The 19333-nt window shown below is 38.1% G+C and overlaps 1 protein-coding gene across 1 annotated transcript in view; it reads right to left on the reverse strand.

The window, feature by feature from the left end:
- CDK14 (cyclin-dependent kinase 14) overlaps positions 1–19333 on the reverse strand; it is a 321566-nt gene that overhangs the window by 161486 nt on the left and 140747 nt on the right. The window contains exons 8-9 of the mRNA XM_009330527.1: positions 14151–14213; positions 1147–1270 (exon numbers count right to left, since the gene is read on the reverse strand). Of these exons, the coding sequence (XP_009328802.1) occupies positions 1147–1270; positions 14151–14213 (187 nt within the window). The remainder of the gene's footprint in view (positions 1–1146; positions 1271–14150; positions 14214–19333) is intronic.

A 19333-nucleotide genomic window follows, 5' to 3' on the forward strand; every position in this document is an offset into this window, starting at 1 on the left:
AACGCTTCTGGCATCTTCCAAGTTTTGAAAAACAGCAACAGAAAATGGTATGTAAAACGAGATAATAATTGTTTCTAATACTATTTCTCTAATTGCCTTACAATCCAAAGGTCAATCGAGTTCTTGTGGACTGTGTCCACCTGAAGTCCTGTTCCCTTCTCCAGCATAGCAATACACACTGAGCTGTTAATTGCAGTAATGCTAATTAGAAGACAAAAAAACATGACTGCATTAACAGTGAAATTGCCAATTAGCACATAAGGCTCCCTCATCACTGCTACTGCATGAAATGTGAAGCCCGATGTGGGTAGCAGTCATAAAAATAAAAGACATTTTAAAAAAGCTGATAGGTCACATTTTCAGCTTACTTCAGAAGTTCTGCTGGAATCAGTAGCTGAGAAGTTGACCTACAGGAAAGAAAGAAATTCCTACAACATTTTGTAAAAACCACTAAAGAAAAATATTGCCATTTTCCACATCTGCATTCACAATGGTTTTCAGAGGAAAGAGTACTTGCCCCGGTGTAGCCACTAGAAAGTATTTAAAAAAAAAAATTTAAAAATTAAAAAAGGCAAAAAGGCTAACATTTTAGTGGACAATTTCCCCTGACTTTATAGTCCACATAAGGCTTCCCCATAAGGGAGTAATGGATACTGAAAGCAGTCCAGGTTATCCTAGTTTCCTTTATTCTTTAGAAGGAATATTTATTCTTGTGTCCTTCTGTCTCTTTCAATGACCATTTTATGAAAGTTAACCCAGATCTCCACAACCCTAGAGCTGCTTCCATAAAGTGATTGTGCTCTTCATATAGTCTGTATTTCCTCAGGTCTCTCTATATTTTTTTTTCTTTTCTTTTTAAAGGTTTTAAATTCTAATTCAGAGGTCTCATGGTAAATAAAATTTAAATAGTTTCAGCATTATCTCCCTTGTGAGAACTGGAGTATATATTTGTTTTTCACTTGCTCCCTTTTAATCAAGCATTTTGTTGACCATAATCAATTTCTTCGCTCAGGAGAAAAATGTGCAATTATCTACAATGAAGAAGGTGTGTCTAAGGAATAGGGTGGGGGGAAGAGAAATCAATGGAACCATCTGTCTGACATTCCTACAACATTATAAGAGACTTGTAATTAACTGCTTGCCTACCAAAGTCTGCCAGCTTTAACTCCCCCGTGTCACTGATCAGAAGATTCTGTGGTTTCAGGTCCCTGTGCAAAATGTAACGCTGGTGGATGTAAGACAGTCCTCGCAGCAACTGAAATAAAAATAACTGAAAAAGAGGGGGACAAAAAATGACCTCTGTTAATATTTTGCATATAACCACAGGTGATTTCTTCACAATATGTAGGGTGCTTGCATATTGTGGTAACATTGGCTCAGAATTCCTCCCAAACTGGTGTAATTCCCACCCAAATTTAACACAACGAAATTTCTATCTAAAAAATATGTACTTTGCAAGGACTAACCCCAGCCTCCAAGCGCTACTATATCATAGATTCAATCTGCCTGCTTTAAAAAGAACAAGAGCAATACAACCATGTGCAGAAAGCTCAATTTCTACCAAATTATAATTATACTCCATTTACCCATCTGGCCTTAGAGATTAGGTGGTAGCCTGGAGACAGATGTGTATCTTCACTAATTATAGGAAACAACAGTAGAGGGTGGATAGGGATGGGGAGATAAGGCTGGGGGATGGGACAGTGGAGCTACAACAAAGAAGAAATTAATACTATAACAATAATGCCTGAGTACCCAAGGAAATCTGCAAGTATGATAGGTTTTCTCCTTCCAAGTTTTTTTTTAATGGGAGTTGCTTATGTGTTTTTCATTAGGAAATAATAATTCTCACTGAACCTAAAGATGACTTTTGAAACCTACTTATAATAGCCTTTAAGGTAAATTTAGATAGGAACCTAACTCATCCCCCATGTTTCTTTTAACCCTTCACTGGACTCTACAAATGCTTCCCCTAGAGCTAAGCATTGATATTGTGTAGTTTTGTAATTTACAATTATGAACAAAAAGCTGGATAATGGAGATCTTTTGCCTCCCCTTTTCATCTCCTCTCCCATCAGTCTCCTGCATTCTTACTGGCACCTGCTGTGAAAGGCTGTAAGTGTTACCCTCATGGATTTTGTCAATACAAAGGGTGAACAATCGTTTCCAAGGAGTTTTCTCTGCAGTTTTGAAAAATCTCTCCTAATATACAGACCCTTCCTATTGCCTAAAATATTTTAAGAAATACTACAGTTTCCAAATGGGAACACAACAAGGCTTTGCAAAGCCATACATGGAGGATTCAAGAGTGGATATGGACCTCATGGCTCACAGCTCAGCAGCCGGTGAAATGTGCTCTCGGAAGATGTGGAAACCACACCAAAGATTTGGGAAAACTCAACCCGGGCACATGAGAATTCCTAATTAACTCGCAACACAAGCATCCTATTTAGTGATTGCTGAAGTGAGGAGACATTATAAAGAGGGTTACAAAATCTGATTATAGAAGAGAATAAAGGCTGACATGAAAGAAACAGAAATGTCATGTTACTGAAGTTGAAATGAATTTAATTGCATTTCATTTTTTCCCCAAGTGCAGACACAATACACTGTACGTTTAACTATTTAGCCAGGGCACAAAGAGCCATATCAATCACCTTCTTGCCAGGGTTGGGTCTAACAATGTGCTGAGGAAACCTAAGAGCAAAATACAGAAACAAAAGAAAGAATAGCAGGAAAGTCATAAGTAACATGCACATTCCTTTTTGAATTGTGGTTAAAATGGAACTCATGGTACACAAAAACTAATTCAATAAGGGCAGGAAGCAGAAACAGCTTTCATTACAGCCTTAAAATAGAAATTAAATTCTATTAAATGACTTCAAAATAATGTATTTTTTAATAAAAGATAGGGAAAATATCCAGTTTGCTAGGCTAAATCAATGGTATTTAACGTCAAACATTATTTTTAAATATGCAAAGAAATTTCAATTATTGTGTTATCTTACAGCACTGTAATCTTTGTAACTCAAAACATATTTATTCATGTGGGATTTCATTTGGCTTTAATGCAAAGAGTCAAGTGATTTGACATGAAGTGCTGAGAAAAAAACCCAAACAATTTCACAGCTCAAATGAATAAACGTCTACTTTTGAGGAGAGCTTTGGAACAGTTTTATTCCAAACTTTTAGACATGCTGTACTCATCAAGTATTTCCACGAAAGTCAATTAATTCACTCACATACACTGTATCAATCGCTTCCTCCTTGGAGGAAGATCATGAAAGAGAAGGGGGAAAAAAAATCTCCCTGAATTTGTTACAGGGTAAACTCAGCCATTGTTTTGTTGCTTTCTCTTTTCCTCTTCACCTTTGTTTTTATTTGGTAATATTAAATGTGAAAAGATTTAAGTGAAAACACAAGACTAATTCCTGGCAGTAGAGCATTCTGCAAACCACAGGCCCTTTGGGATTGCTTGCGAAGAGAGAACAGTAAATAGGCTCTCCATTCCCAACGGTTCCCCACTCCACAAAAAGAAAAGACAAATGGGAAAGAACAGTTTCTGATGCCTCAGGAAACACTTCTGCCTTCTCACAGTCAAGTTGCCTCCTCTGCCTTTGAGGAAAGCCGTTTCTCTCCAAGAAACCCGTTCCCCTTCAAGACTATCTGCATTACTTTCACAAGGATGGAAATGAATGCTAGATGAGGTACCATCACCTCTTACCCACATACCCGATCTGAAATCAGCATACTACCTATCATGGTCATACTCTGATCTTACTTGCTCCTTCCTCCACCTTGCTCAATTCTGATCACTATGAAACCTCAGCCTGGGGCTTCTGCAGGGGGTTTTGAACAAGCAACTGAACTGCCATTTCTCCAAGGCCACGGGATGGCAGCCCTGCGGACCAGAAGACAACTCTAAAAGGAGTCAATAGCAAATTCCATATGCATTTCAATGGGTTGGTTGTGAGGGTAGAAATGATACAGATTCGTGGTTCTTGAGCTTTTCTGTTAGCAATTTTAATTTTTGCATGGTCATACACATGGCTGTATAAGTGTAAAATAACCTGTAATAAACAAACTAGGACATCACTCGTGTACAGTTTGTAGCTTGTTACTAAGAACAGAGGTTTTGGTGATAAAATGAAAGACTCACAAAATGACAAGGGTCATTGTGATGAGAGTTGGAAAAGACAGAAAAGAGGAATAGGTTTTGTCTCTAGAAGTCAGGTTTTCAGCAAGGCTTAACATTAGGAGGCTCAATACTTTACATTCAGACCAAAAAAAAAAGTAATAGTTGTGCTTCAGGCCTTGCTTATTTATTACAGCCATGAAAAAAAAACCTTTTTTCCCCTAACAGTTATGCAGCTCTCACTTTAATGAGCAACATATTTTAATGAAGAATTTTCATTGTCAGTGAGAAAAAATGCATGCAGATCAAAGGTAATTTGGGGTTTATGGACTGTGATATTACAAGAATATTAGCAGTTCTTAAAACTTACAGGAGAAAGCCCTCAACTCCACAAAAAAGTTAGCACCTACATAGTCTTTCAAGTATAAGGCCTGGATAGCCACTTGAGCTACATGCAACAATTGACCAAATGCCTGTTTAAACCAATTACATTTTCTGAAAGACTTGCCAGCTGCCTGGATGAACAGCCCTGCTTTCGTGGTGTTTTTCATGAGCCTGGGTGCGTGTACAACCTAGACGATTACATGCACACATCTAAAAGCTGCAAGATGGCTCATGTGCAGCAGAATGCTTTACAATCTTGTTGGCCTCTGAATGTCACATAGGATCTTGAGCTCTTCTCATCCAAATGAGCCTATAAGCTAAACACTGACACAGGCCATCCAAAACACATCTAACGGGTGGGACTGATGTGAGTTAACACTTTCTGACTTAGGTCCAGAAAGCTCTGATGAGTCTAATGATAAAGGGGGATGTTCATGCATAGGTGACCTGCGCAGAAGTGCTCAGATGACTCCACATAGATGCTCTCCATTCCCAGAGATGGTAGGGAGTTTCTGGCAAAGGATACTGGGGTAAGTAAAAAGCAGAAAGAAATTCACAACATGCCCAAAGAGATTCTCCAGAAAATGCACCATTTCCACACAGTGTCTACTGAGGCATCAAGGACCCCAATGACAAGAAGGATGCTGCCCAAGAGAACAGACTAATGAGGCCTGTGGGGTGCTTTTTTAAGTCAAGAACTGTCTTTCCCTGCTGGCACACAGGGAATTCTGAATTATTTCCTGCATTTGAGCTGCCTTACCACATGTTGTATTGTGGGAATAAAAGACCTGGCCCTAGATACAGAAGTAGAAAGCTATACGGAACCTTTTAGTCTATAGAAGATGCACAAAACTCTTGGCTCTGCTCTCTCTGCAGCAAGAGACTGCAAATGGAGCTGAGCTAACCTGGACCAGGAGTTCACATCAGTTCAGCAGAAAGCTGAAAGCAAGATTGCATTAACGTGCTGGTCCTTTAGCAAGCTCATATTGCTGTATTAGCACAGTTACTTTTGAAAAGTAATACACAATACTGCACAAGCTTTATTATCACTCATCACTAATAACACAAATGCTCCTGCTTGCTGTATGTATCAAAGCACACCAGCTGGGTATCACGTAATCATCTGAATTCCCTTGTGTGTATTCAGCATCTATCGATATTATATTCAGTCTTAACAGGCCACCAAATCTAAAAATACCAGTAAAAAGAAACCCAACCCAGGACACCTACCCTCATGCTTGCAACCAGTGTATTTCTCCTTATCATCCAGAGGATATTACAGGCTTCTGTGAATTACTGGCTATTTACAAAGGCAAAAGGAGGTAATAAATCCCCACAGTACTATCTCACAGCCTTGGAAATAAACACAATCGAACACAATGCTCAGTTATGTTTGGGTTTACTAGATTATTTGGGAGTTTTAGACCTACTTGTTTTAAACCATTAACATAATACATATTACCAGGTAGTTTTTTCTTATCACAGAAGCAATGAGAAATGTCTCTGTGTGACTTCTGCTAGCATGTCAAAAGCTCATGAAGCACGATCTTTTTTATCACTGTTGGTTTGCTATTCTTTTCCCTCCTCCCAACCAAGAAAATACCCATGAGATAAAATCCAACTTTTCACTTCTAACACTATCCTGGAGAAATACTGAACTTTTTAGGTCAAAGCTTTGTAGACGCTCAGTCTATAAAAAGAAGAAATTCCAGGAACAAAGTGTTGACTTGAGATGAATTTGCATCCCTAGGAATAAAGGATCCTATCTGAATAAAGAAGTGTTAGCCATTTGAATCAGCATGATTTTCATGATCATAATAAGCTTTATCTCAATAAAAGGTTCTCCTATCTGACCTCCCTGGAACCAACTGAGTTCTCTCCAAAATAATTTTAAAATAATTCCCTCCAAAACACATTTATAGAGGCTTCCAACTCGCTCCTGCATTCCTTACACGAGTCTTACCAAAGACAATGTCACACAGAAATGCATACAATGCAGCCACTGGGAACACACGTCGTACCATTACTTTAAAAAAAGATACTAAAACTACAGATTTTTCCACTTATTTGCAGCAGAACTGCAAAGGAAAGAGATTGGAAAGTGTTAATTTGCTAACTTCTATTCTCTTTGATGTTCTTTTAATCATTTTTTGTCCCCTCTGGGTACTACTACAGTCATTTGCAATGAGGAAGGTGTGCTTAATTAACTGAGTATAAAGACACTCCCTTATGATCAGTTATAGTTGTCTGCTAATGTTCAGTAAGTGAAAGACTTTCAGATTTTTTCTTCTGAATGGCAAAAGTAAAAATAAATTCAATTAAATCAAATCTCCTTTTCTACCTTTCATCAATTCACTCTCATGCTGAACTAGGTCAGGGTGGCAATTGGTGCCTCACCAATTTTAAAGACACTGGAAGAAGTGTTTTCTTAATCCCTACAACATCATCGTGTTTTTTGCCATATGTGATCCACGCGGATCATACAGACAATAAATTACACACATACACACTCCTTTCAGTTTGGAGTTTGCACATATTTCTCACTGCAGTAAATATAAAACTGACATTCTTCTTGCATGAATTTTAACACACTGATAAAGATTCTGCATTTACTGCTCACAGTTGTGCGTATTATCAAATCATTACTTTAAGTGACAAGACTGACAAAGTAGAGTGAAATGCTGATGCCATATTTAATGTCTGATAACTAAAAAGTCTAATTTAAATAATCAATTCTCAATGCCATGTGTAAAAGACAACCTTAATTTGGCATAACATTATTCTGTCTGCTGTACACCTGCTTGTTCGCTGAATGAGGAATGAAAAATAGCAACTTCTCAACCACATTAAACAGCATCACTTTCTACTTAGCATATCTGTTGAAATATATTTTTAATTCAACTCTACATCAGCAGCATCACTAATTTCAGTGAGCAGGAGAGAGATTTCAAAAGCATGACGTTAGTTTGATTTGCTTCCAGTAACGACCTATAAAATTAAAAGGACCACCGTAGTGTGTATTCACCTTAGAGCAAAAGAGTGTTTTCTCCAAACTCCAGTAAGTCAATATGATAGGTGAAACAAGACATGAAAATTCATCATAGCTGGATGTATTATCATGGTTTAATTGCACAATTCCTGTGTACCTAAGTCTACGGCAGTCAACCTTTTGGTCAGACACCTCTAGTTACACAGAGGCGCTCACGTGCCACAGCTTCCCCTACATCACGTAATCACACATTTGTCACACATGGATGTAGGACTGGCCATGTGATTCAATGCACACCTCCCACAAAAAAGGGGACCACAAACCTCTTGTCCACGCCACAGACATTTATACAATCACACAATGGAAAGAAAACAGAAGCACCCCAGGGAGGCCTACATTGATAACACAACTGTAACCTAAAAACCAAAGTATTTTTAGCCTACTTTTCAGATACTATGTTTTACTAACAAGCATATGTTTTTATATCTTACGAATAATGAATCGAGCTAATGCTTAGCAAGGGCCAGTACGCAATGCTCTGCTACTGCCAAAGTTCAAGCAGCTGCATTTCACATGCAGTAAGCCTCACATGGATAGGATACAGGAGTTGCCTAATCCTTCCATGTTCTGAATGCTTCCCTACCCTTTGTGCTTCAGATTATTCTAAAGCTGTAATCAGTTCAATGATAAATATTTATTTTTACAAAAGACATCAGATCACAACTACCCTATGGCTTTGACTCAAATTATTAATTTTCACATTAGTCATTAAATGCCAAAATTATTCATCTGGCAAAAACAGATTCAACTTTAAAAACTGCAACCATTAGTTAAGGACAATGTTCACAGTACTGCAGTATGGAGAGGAATAAAAGAATACCGCAAGTGATTAAGTGCCAGAGATTTCTGATAACATCAGATAACATTCACTATATTTCAACATTTTCAATTCAACATGCACTTCATCTTGTTTAGGAGGCCAGTGTTAAAACCTTGGTTTAATAAATCCAATATTTTTATCATATCTGATTTGGGATTTTTGTTAATTTTTTTTTTTAACTTAGAGTGCTATAAAGTTGACTGATCTCTTCTTGAGCATTTACCACAGAAAAATGTTGCAGCATCCCATTATGTTTCAATAATGCCTATTCATTACCTTTCTTTTAAACTATTTTTGTAAAGTTTTAAAACTGAAACTAATTACAGTTTTTTGCTGAAGCTTAAGCTTTTTTTTTTTTTTTTTTTTTTTTTACACAGATTATTGGGCCGTCCTAGGAAACTTAATACCCAAATTCCACTCCACACTTTGCCACATACCTTACATGTGACCTTGACAATCAACCGTTTTCTCTGACTCAATATTACAGTGATAAAACACATTTTTAAAGGTTGTGGGGGTAGGGTTTAGTTGGTTGAGGTTTTGCTTCAAAAATATCCATCAATTATGCATAGAAGACTGCTGTGCCCTGCTTCCTAGGAGCAAGGAAGGCTCAGAATTGAGATGGGCAAGAGCTGAAGTCTTGAAGGCTCCTGGGAGAAGGCTGAATATTCCTGTTCCTTGCATGCAAAGTTCAACAAGAGGGTCTGCCTATTTCTTCTTATCACTTTTTGGCCCTGGGAAGAGAAAAGGTGTCCAGGGAGAAGAACAAATCAGAGCAGCAATTTTAGATGGAATAAGAACAAACTGGAAATTCCTTCTCCCTCTAGTCACAGTAGATGATAAGAGCCTTCCAAGTTGCCTGAAGTAAAAGATTTCGAGAGAGATTAAGAGACAGAGACAGTTTTTGTCTGGTTGACAACCCTGTTGTCATTCAGGCTGGTGTTGCACGGATTGAGGAATAGTGGGTCAGAGGCGAGTATCTTTTTATTTTGTCAGAGATGGTTTTTTGAAATCAAATGCTCACACAAACTGATATTACCTCTAACACTGCAAGTAGAGGAAAAAAGGCAGAGAGAAAAAACTGAGGATGCTTTTCCCAAAAGACTACAGCTATTTCAGTGCAGCATCACTAATTAAAAAGCAAAACAGCTTTCATTAATAGATTTATTTTTAAGACAGGAATTTATTTTTAAGACAGGAATGCAAACAAGCAATGCAGGCATGACAGATGCAAGCCTGAGCTCCACTTGTTCCACCAGTAATAAGAGTTACGGAAAACAAACTCAGCTATAAAATAAATGCATCAAAACATAAAGATTAATTTACTTGCATTATTGGGAATGCAATAATATGGAGTAAAAGATGCAGTTAAAATAAAGATGATATTTCAAAGGTTAGAAGAAGTTAAGAACAGTTGCATTTTCACACGACATGCTGAAATGTACAAAAAGATACTTAAAAATTAAATTATGAATTTACAAAACAAGAACCATTTATGGACAGCTGCAGACAAAGGCTCAGGAGAACCAAGAAGATAAGTCAAAAGGCTGGTGGAGATGGCCCTGTACCAGACAGAAGGAAGCACAAATCAGAATGAAGATCATAATAAAAAAATCACTGGCAGGGTCATTTAGCTGCTGTGACCATTAGAGTTCCTGCTGTAGGAAGCAATCCAGATGTTTCAACTGAGAGTCCAAGAAGTATGAACTATCTCTAAAGGCAGCAACAGCTGTAGGAAAGCAAGCCAGGAGTACAGATTTCAGTAGTCCAGGCCAGGAGGAACAGCATAGGGAGAGTCAGGAGCGAGTCTTGTACCTCAGTTTGCCACAGACATATTTTGGAGTTTGGTAAGCGCTGCACAGTATACACCTATAAATCAACTCTTAGCTCCAACCATGTACAAGGCTGCAGCAGTAGCTTCCAACAGAAACATAGTTATATGTGGGGCCATATACTTAAGATGTATTTCTTGCCTTCAGTTTTGGAAAAACTGAGAAAGACGTCTTCAAAACTAGAGAAGAGAAGATGAGGCTGTGCCTACTAAACAGGGACTTACTAACCAACTACCTTTTCTCTCTTCATCTCTAACTGTAATACCGTACACAGTATATTAATATATAGTTATAAATAAATGGTAGATATGCAGGCTTGTTAGTTACCAAAGACGTATACAATTATGTATTAGGAGCTAATAGAGTTTGGGGAACCTATGGATTGAAACAACTGCTTTCTGCCAATTTCCCTTCTAGCTGATAAAGATGTTGCAGGTACCTAACCACATTTATGTCACCAGGATACTTGGTTTAACATTCTCAGGGATAGGTATTTTAAAAACAACTTTAGATAATAACATCTCAGTCTCACAAATTCTTTGAAGGATTTAAAACCTGATGTTATTTGTAAGACTTGGGCCTCCACACATGAATTACAAAATTCTGAAATCATTATGTGTGAATACATACATACCACTAAAAATGCTAAACCTAATACTTTAGGAAGCAATATTTTTTGTTTGCTTAAACATACTCTCCCAAGACTCCTACAACTGCCAATTGAGACATTCTTCTTTATAATTCCACATACTTATAATATTCTGCTTAGTCTTTATTTAAAATATTTAAGTGACAGCAAATAGCCTATCTGAAACCACAAAGAAAGGCAATGTCAAACACAACACCCAAGGGGACAGCAATATGTGTAATTGGATTTTATTCTATTTACGATTCTTCATCTAAAAGTAAGCCTGAGGGAACAAGCATTGTCTTCAGCTTGTAACTATGGAGAAAATTCAGAAATATAATTAGGCTGAAGATGTCCTATAGAAACCAAAACATAAGTAAATAATGGCTTTGCTTCTGCATTCCTATAAAGTACTGTTTTACAGGAACTACTGTATAATATTCTTTGGGAAAAAAAAGATGTGTGATTATATGGGTTTGTACTTACAATAACTGGCCACAAGCCAGAAAGGAATATCCATCGGTAGGCAATACTCTCCTCAAGAACAAAATTAAAAGGCAGGGGGCCTTTTGTCATACTGGGAGAGCATCAATGGCTTAATCCCACAGGTCAGCCCCAGAGAGCCAAGACTAATTTATTGCTACTGGAAGATAATTGCTCAACTGGAAGTTTTTTTTTAAATGGATTTAGGGATCACATAACCAGTGATTCTGAACAAACACTGTCTAAAAGTCTGACTAAAAGTGAAATTCCTGAAGGACCTCTAGCAAGAAGGGTCTGGCAGGGAGAGAAGGCTAATTAACATGGCTGTAGCTCCAGATAGACAACTCTGTCCAGAAGCTAAAACCAAAATAGGTGGCAAAGTCTCAGAACCACAATTACATAAGTCGACAAACCGAGTACAGTGCAACAAAGCATTAAGATATTATGTAGTAACCATCTTATCTCCTCTGTAAGAAGAGAGGAGTACAAGCTTTCAGTTTTGTATGCTGGTGAAGGTCTGGGAGTTGTTAGCATATATGACTGGGTTCCCTTCTCTCTGCAATTCCTGTCCTCCCAGCTGAAGAAATCACTCTGTTGGGCTAAGCAGGTATTTTTCACTCATAGCTTGAGAGCAGGTATTTCACTGAAAACCCCAGGCAGGCTGATTCAGTTTTGAAATGGTAGGAGCTCAAACAATCACACTAGGTTTTAATAATTACTGCTATGAATTAAGGCTAGCCTTTGCTGCTGACCTGGCAAGAGAGTCCACTAAATATATATAATCAGTTTTCATTAATATTATTTAACAGGAAAAAAAAGAATTTTAATTGTCCAATGGGATCTCTCATGGTAGAAGGGTAGTTTCATCTTCTCCAACTTCCCAATGTTTTTTCTCTTTTTTCCCATTTCCTTTTTATTAATAATCCATCTGGACTTTAAAAAGCTTGAACTAGCAGTACATCAGGACTCTACACTTGGCTACTCAAAGAAATATTTCTAATGTGCCCATAAGCTTCGGAAGTGTTGCTGAACACTGTTGTTAGATGGTAAAGATAGCCACAGGAATACATGCAGCAAAATTTGAAAGGGAAATGCTGCTGCTGCAGTTCCCTCCACAGCTCCTGTTTTAAAAAGACAGGTATCCCAGGATTTAGAGGAGTGACGCATTAGCAAGCCCAATTATCCATGCATGTCTATCTTCCTGGAAGACAAGCTCACTGGGCCCTGATACGATCAAGAAAAAGTACAGTTATGCCAACTATGATGTCTTCTCAGTGGGGAACAATTACAGCTACAATGACTACTGCATATTAGATCTCGAGCTATAGAGCACTACAGCCTTGGAGTAGTCTTACAAATATGAAGCAGAACGAAGAACTTTCAAAGCCAGTCTTAGCTTATCCCAAACCTCAGAGAGCCGAATGTAAAAGTATGCACACAGAGAAATGAAACACAAAACCATTGTTTTAATAAGCACATTCAGCACATGAAACTCCGCTTAGGAAACTGAGCAGTGAAGAAAGCTCAAAAGTTTTAGTGGTCAAAAAACAGGTCCCACCTCACCCACTTTTCAGCCGTTTTGAAGTGCTGCATTCACAGAGGCACTGTGAAGCTGGCACTGGGAGGAGACCCGTGGGCTTTCCCTGTCCACGCTAGCAAAATGTCTGAGTGACAGTCGTACATTACAAGGATGCTATCTTGCAGCATTTTTTTTTTTTAGTTTGGCCAAATATATGCAATAAGGAAGAATTTTTCTGATTTTTTTTTTTAAATCTAACTTCATCTGTTGTAGATGACACTTTTCAGTGAAAGAACACAGAAAATTAATCAATCTATGATATAAAACTAGTTAATGTACAACAATGATCAGCTATTGCAAAAAAAAAAATTCTTTCTTCTTTTTTGAATTATTTTCTTTTCTTAAACCAAACAGGCCTTCTGAGTTTTCCAGGAAAGAGAGATTTATTTTTTTTTCATGAACTTCTCAATTTCAAGAAACTAAATACTGGAATAAAGCTCTCAGTATGACAAATGAAGATTTAAACACTTCCAAAGCAGAACAACAATGGGATTGACGTCAAAGTGCAAGACAAGTGTAACAAATATCATCTGGGTGATCTATACACACACGACACATTCTGCATGTCCGATTGGCTTCCATTTGATGCTAAAATCATTTGGCTGACTTCCAAGAAAGTAACTGGATCAAGTCTCTACCAATCTATCTTTCCATTAAATCCTGCTAATAAACTCCCTCCTTCCTGTGTGATGATTCTCAGTATCTACCTTAGAAAGAAAAATTTTTTAAAAAGTGAGATCAGCTATGAAAATGCTTCATCAAAATAAGTGAGCAAAAAGATTAGGGAAGATTTTATATGCTCATATAAAAAGCAGTACATTCAGCTAATATAATTCATTACAGCTCCCTCAAACTCGGTGAACCTACAATGACTTACCTCACTGAAGATCTAGCACTGACAGCCTAAAGCAAGCTTACTGAGGGGTTTTAGGGCAGTATTGTCTTGTCTTAAGAGCAAATGTTTGAATGGAGGGGAGGGGTTACCAACACTGTAACAGTATTTACTCATATACTCTGGCTCTGAATCAATTTTACAGACTTCACAAGTTCTTTTATGGGAATGTTCAAATACTCACATTTTTAATTATTTTTAAAGAAAAAATATTTTAAAGTATAGTTCATATGCCAATCATTTTTGCTTTAGCTAACAATCAGTTTCTATGAAACAACTGACATGACATTTTACACGAAGTTACTGTTACTGCATTTGCCTTGCACGTGTGGTCTTTTTGACTCTTACCTTCACATTTTCTGGATGAAGCCCTCCCGGGTGTTTGTCCATGTACTGACATAAATCAGTGTGCTAAAAGAAAGTCAGATGGAAAAAAGTGTATTAATATCTGTATGACTGCAGCAATAAATATCCTTCTACTTAGAAGTGGACAGAACAAATGGAAAATAATGAGATTTTTCAGCCACGTGCACACACACACTTGTACCTTTACACTCCATTTTATTTAACAACCTTGGTAACTTGACTGATATGAATATTCATCAAATGTAAATTAATTTTTTTCCTAATATCCTGTATATGGTAAATTAATTACTTGAATTTTAGCATCATTTTATACCTTGTAAAGACAATATCACCATCAACACCATAAAGGTAATATCTGGAGGGAAGAGGAAGAACCTAAAGGGAGAACCTCAAGTGCTACTCTCATTATTCACATTAAAACATTGCCTTTTAAATATAATTTTATGGTGATTCCAGATTAAGATGGCTTAATGGTTTAGAAAATAAATCTGAAAGGCATTGCTTATCAGAGTACTGAATGATACTTTCCAGCTCAAAAAGAAGCACATATTATGCACATGTACAGCTATTAATTACAGCTACTTTAGAAAACAGCTTCACTGAAGACTCAAAACTTCAAGTTTTCACTTCATAGTTGCCTATATTCCCTGCAAATGTACCATAAAAACTCTTCAGAAAATAAGCAGACTTGCAATGTATAGACTAATGTTATTTTTAATTAATAAGTATTTATTGCTTTTACCATGGAAACACTATTTTCTCTGAATTTTTCTCTTGCATTTCTTCACTTTCCTACCAGTCAGCAGCACGCTTTCAGTGAAGTGGCATGTTGCTTCTCTGATTCGCTTGCACAACTCAGCTTCTGGAATTATGTTCAGAATAAACAAAGCAAAAATATGCACTAGATTAACCACCAAAAACTCGGAGACCGACTCTGCCTTCCACATCTGGTTTCTGAACACATCTGGCAAAAATCATCCAGCATTCCTTGGAAAGCTGCTTGGCAGTACCTGCCTCACATACAGCCCAACTAAATATAGGCAGTTTTCAAGGTGGGAGTTTTGGACAAAAGCTGCCTTCAACATAGCAGAATGGTTTCTCTGTGCAGCATTTCCGAGTCCAGAAGCCATTCTCTGGTGCTCTTTTGCAGAGTTATATGGATAGAAGATGTGAATATTCCTATGTAAGACACAAAATTTGTGCTAGCCACAACTGTTCTGTATAATCTTCTCTTCTGAAGTCATAACTATGAAAACACACTGTGCATGTAGAATTAACATTGCAATGACATAAGATGCACTGGTTGATTAGGTTGTGCACTAGCACACCTTTTTTCAGGAATTCTTACCCGGCTTCAAGAGAGTGAGTGCCCTGACTGCAGGAAATCGCTTGAGTCCCAAAATGAACAGTGTGAGTATCACAAGGGCAGAGGGCACGCTGAAACAGGCAAAGCACACTAAATACAACACAACAGAGCTTCTTCCAAAACACAAGCTACAGCAAGCAATACTTCAATTAATAGTTAACACATCAGTGAATGCATTTACAAAGAAAATGAAAAAATACACCTCTACCACTGAATAGTTACTGTCAGTGAAGTGCATTTTGCATTAAGTCTATGTTTAGCTTAAAGACTTATTCCTAGTTTCTGTAAAATCTTTAGCCACTTCAGGTACGCAGTCCTCTTCTATTCTCCCAGTTAGTTTTCTGGGACTGTATAAATAAGCCATGACAAGAAATGGACCAGTCATCCTTCAGTATGCATCACTGCATTACCCAGTTTTGTCTTGGTTTACTGTATCAACACCAAGAAAACATACTTGAACAAAGTCATCTGCTAGCCTTGTCATTTGTTTGGAAAAACTGACAGTTTGTGAGTACTAACCCCAACACAAGAGTCTGCCTCTGGCAAAATATCAGCTGAAATACCATTACTACAGGTGATGGCTGGTGTCAAGTAAGAAGTTTGGGGGATTCCCCCCATTTTAATGAGTTATCTGTTACTGAAGAGAAATGCCAGCCTGGTGGAATAACACGTTCTCTTTAACTTAAATACAAATCTTTGAATAGCGATAGCATCTGCAGTGCTTGGGAGAAGTTTAAATAAAAGCCTGAAATTTTGCTTTAGAAAGCCTGGCAGGGTGAACAGGGCAGTGCTGTCCCATCCCTATCACGGTGCCTCAGACACACCCGTCACAGCCCCCGAGCACGGCACACTCCCTCGCGTGCGCTGGCTGAAGGAGAAGGATTATCATTTCCCCGCAGTTCAGTCTTCCAGCCTTTGTGAGTGACAGATAACCTGGTAGGTGGGAAACTTACTGCCTCCTTCACCTTCTACTGATTTCTACGATTTGCAACTAGTCAGCCAACAGAAACCAGACCAGAGGAAGACAAACCCAGTGTTACTTCTGAAGGTCCCATCCCTGAAGCCCCAGCACCCCAGCTGCCCACTAGCTGCACCTTTCTATTCACCAGAAGCTTTCTAAGAACATCCTCTTCAGAGTCACATCACTAGGAAGAGCAGTAAGTAATCTTTTTACTTCCAATATACTTGTAATGAATTGTGAGGATAACCCCATTTTCTTCCACTTCTTTCAGTTATTATTTGGATGCATTTCCTCCATACATGAGCCTCAACGATGATCATCATTCGCCTCTTCTTCCTACCCCAAGGATCAGGACAACTGGTAGCCTGGTATAACCTTTTGCATCAGTAGTTCTCTCCTTCAAAAACTGATTGCTCGCATCTACCTAAAATTCAATGTAAGCAGCAATTTCTGCAGAATCCTGGAAAACTTACGGAGTCAATTGTGCAGCAGTCTTTTGGCATCTATTTTTTTCCCCATACACATGCTACAGACACAGAAAAACTTTTACCAAATCTTCACTGAGAGAGTAAACAGAAATGAAAAGTCTTTTCTGTTCAAATCTTTCAAGAATTTGCCCTCATAAAACTGTTAGAGTCCTTCTCATAAAAGCAACTAAACACTACGGTACCAACTGGGAAAGCAACTTATAAAGTTACAGTACATTGTTTCTCACTTTAAAAAAAAAAGGTAGCAGTAAAGCAAAGGCAGAATCAGCTGCTCTTCTTTTCCCAAGGTAGGGACTCAATGCACATTGAATTAAATATTAGTATAGCCAGGAAAGCTGACAGCACTGCAGGGACAGCTATTTCTAAACCTGTTTTCCCTTTTGGCGGGCAAGTGTCTGCTCAACTGACATTGAAGAAGGCAGCATGAATGCAAGTTTCAGGAAAGCATTAAAAAAGAAAACAGAGAGCAAACTGGATTGAAAGCAGTTTTCTAACGGTATTCCATGAAATTGGTACCATATAGATGAACGGAGTCTTTTTCTTCATGCTATATTTCGAGGTAGAAGGCAAGATGCTTTCCCAAGTGGAACAGTGGCTGCAGATACAGCATGCCATACTCTGACACTAGGGTCTTTGCTGCGGTTACCGCCTTGATCTAATAAAATATACCCTAAAGGAAAATTCAAGTTACAATTACCTATTGGCAATAACATAAAACTACGCTGAAACAAGGTAGGAAGACAAGAAACAAACCAACCCACACACCTTTTACAGTCCTTTCTCCACTGTCTCAGAGGGTGAGGACACCTCACAGGGAAGCAGGATACACTGGGAACGCAGTACAGAGACTTCCAAGTAATTGCAAGTATCTGTCACACACATCCTGATCCCAGGTGGACCTGGCTAGACCAATTCTGCTCCGAGCTAGCTTTTAACAACTCTATCAGCCATACTGTTAATCCCCAACACACATAAATCACCACAAGTAATCCCATGCTGACAGAACATATGATATTTTAGCTTAAGTTCAAAATCCCATTAATTCCTGCTTTTAACACTCCACCAGCTTACCCACACCTATATGTACAAATAATCTATTAGCACTCATCTGTTCATAACAGCTACACAAAAACAATAAATAGAGATAAATCAAGTTTCCATAGTGAAGAATTCAAAAGCTAGGAAAGTCTAGAATTAATGGGGTTTATCCAACCTTTTATTTGTTTGCCCAATAAATGTACATTATGATAACTTTTTAAATGCGTAATGTGATCACATATTTTCCCCCCTCACAGGATTAGACATACTCACTGAACGGAATAGGAGGTACTTGATTACAGAACAGCTGTGCTGGTTTTATGTTGTGGGTTTTTTTTCCATTCTCACGCAGCTTGCAGTCTCTGGCTTATTTACTACTTTGAAGGCAGAAATATTAATCTCACAGGCTTTCTTACCCGGCTCATTGCTATGCTATTCACACTTCACAAACATAAAATAATTTCATAGCAATCCAGGGGAGATGTGGCATTATTCCCTTCTATCAGGTAGGGAATTGAAGCAAAGAGAAAAAAGTCTTAAGTATCACTGATTTGGGCAACTCCATTTAAAGCACTTTGGTTTTGACTTTTCAGAGTATTTGGCACTATTTCGCCTTCTGTGTTTTGACTGACTTCAGTTACAGCTGTGAGTGTATAATGCTTTTGCAAGGGAGACTGAGAATCTCATGCTGAATAGCAGAAGTCAGTCATATCTGAATTGACAGATGACAGCAATTTGTGATGGTGATGACGATTCCCAATATAGCAGGGATGGAACCCAGTTCTCTACAGCAGTATTACCTGCCTTATCTTGAAACAATACTTTGAATGAGGCAGGAACCCCAGAAGACACCCGAGTTCCAACATCCACAAAAAATGACGAAAGTTCAACAACCACCACATGTCTTCACCCTACAGTCCTCTGCAGAGCTGCGCAACAGGCTCTTCCACAAGGATGGCAAAAGGAGATTGCATAGGCCATCTTTATCTTGGCGTCCTCTAATTTTAAGAACTTGACTTTGCCACCTCATTAACACAATAATGTTTTGTGCAAAATCTGTTATGCTTAAAGTGAATAATTTAATCTCTCTTCCCACTACTGCCTCCCCCAGAAACAATTTCACTTCCTCCCGGGATGCAGTCTACAATATTTGAAGTGAAAGACTAAAACCAAGTCTTTGAGAGGAGAGGGGGAATCTTCAAAGACATAGCTCTTCAGTACAAATGACAATTTTTCTGAAGCTTACTACTTGATCAAATTTGGGGCAATTTTCAAAATAATAGCTCAATGCCACCCACAGCACAAAGGCTAC

This window comes from Pygoscelis adeliae, unplaced genomic scaffold (assembly GCF_000699105.1).
Source record: "Pygoscelis adeliae isolate BGI_AS28 unplaced genomic scaffold, ASM69910v1 Scaffold27, whole genome shotgun sequence".
In the NCBI taxonomy this organism is placed as follows: Eukaryota; Metazoa; Chordata; class Aves; order Sphenisciformes; family Spheniscidae; genus Pygoscelis; species Pygoscelis adeliae.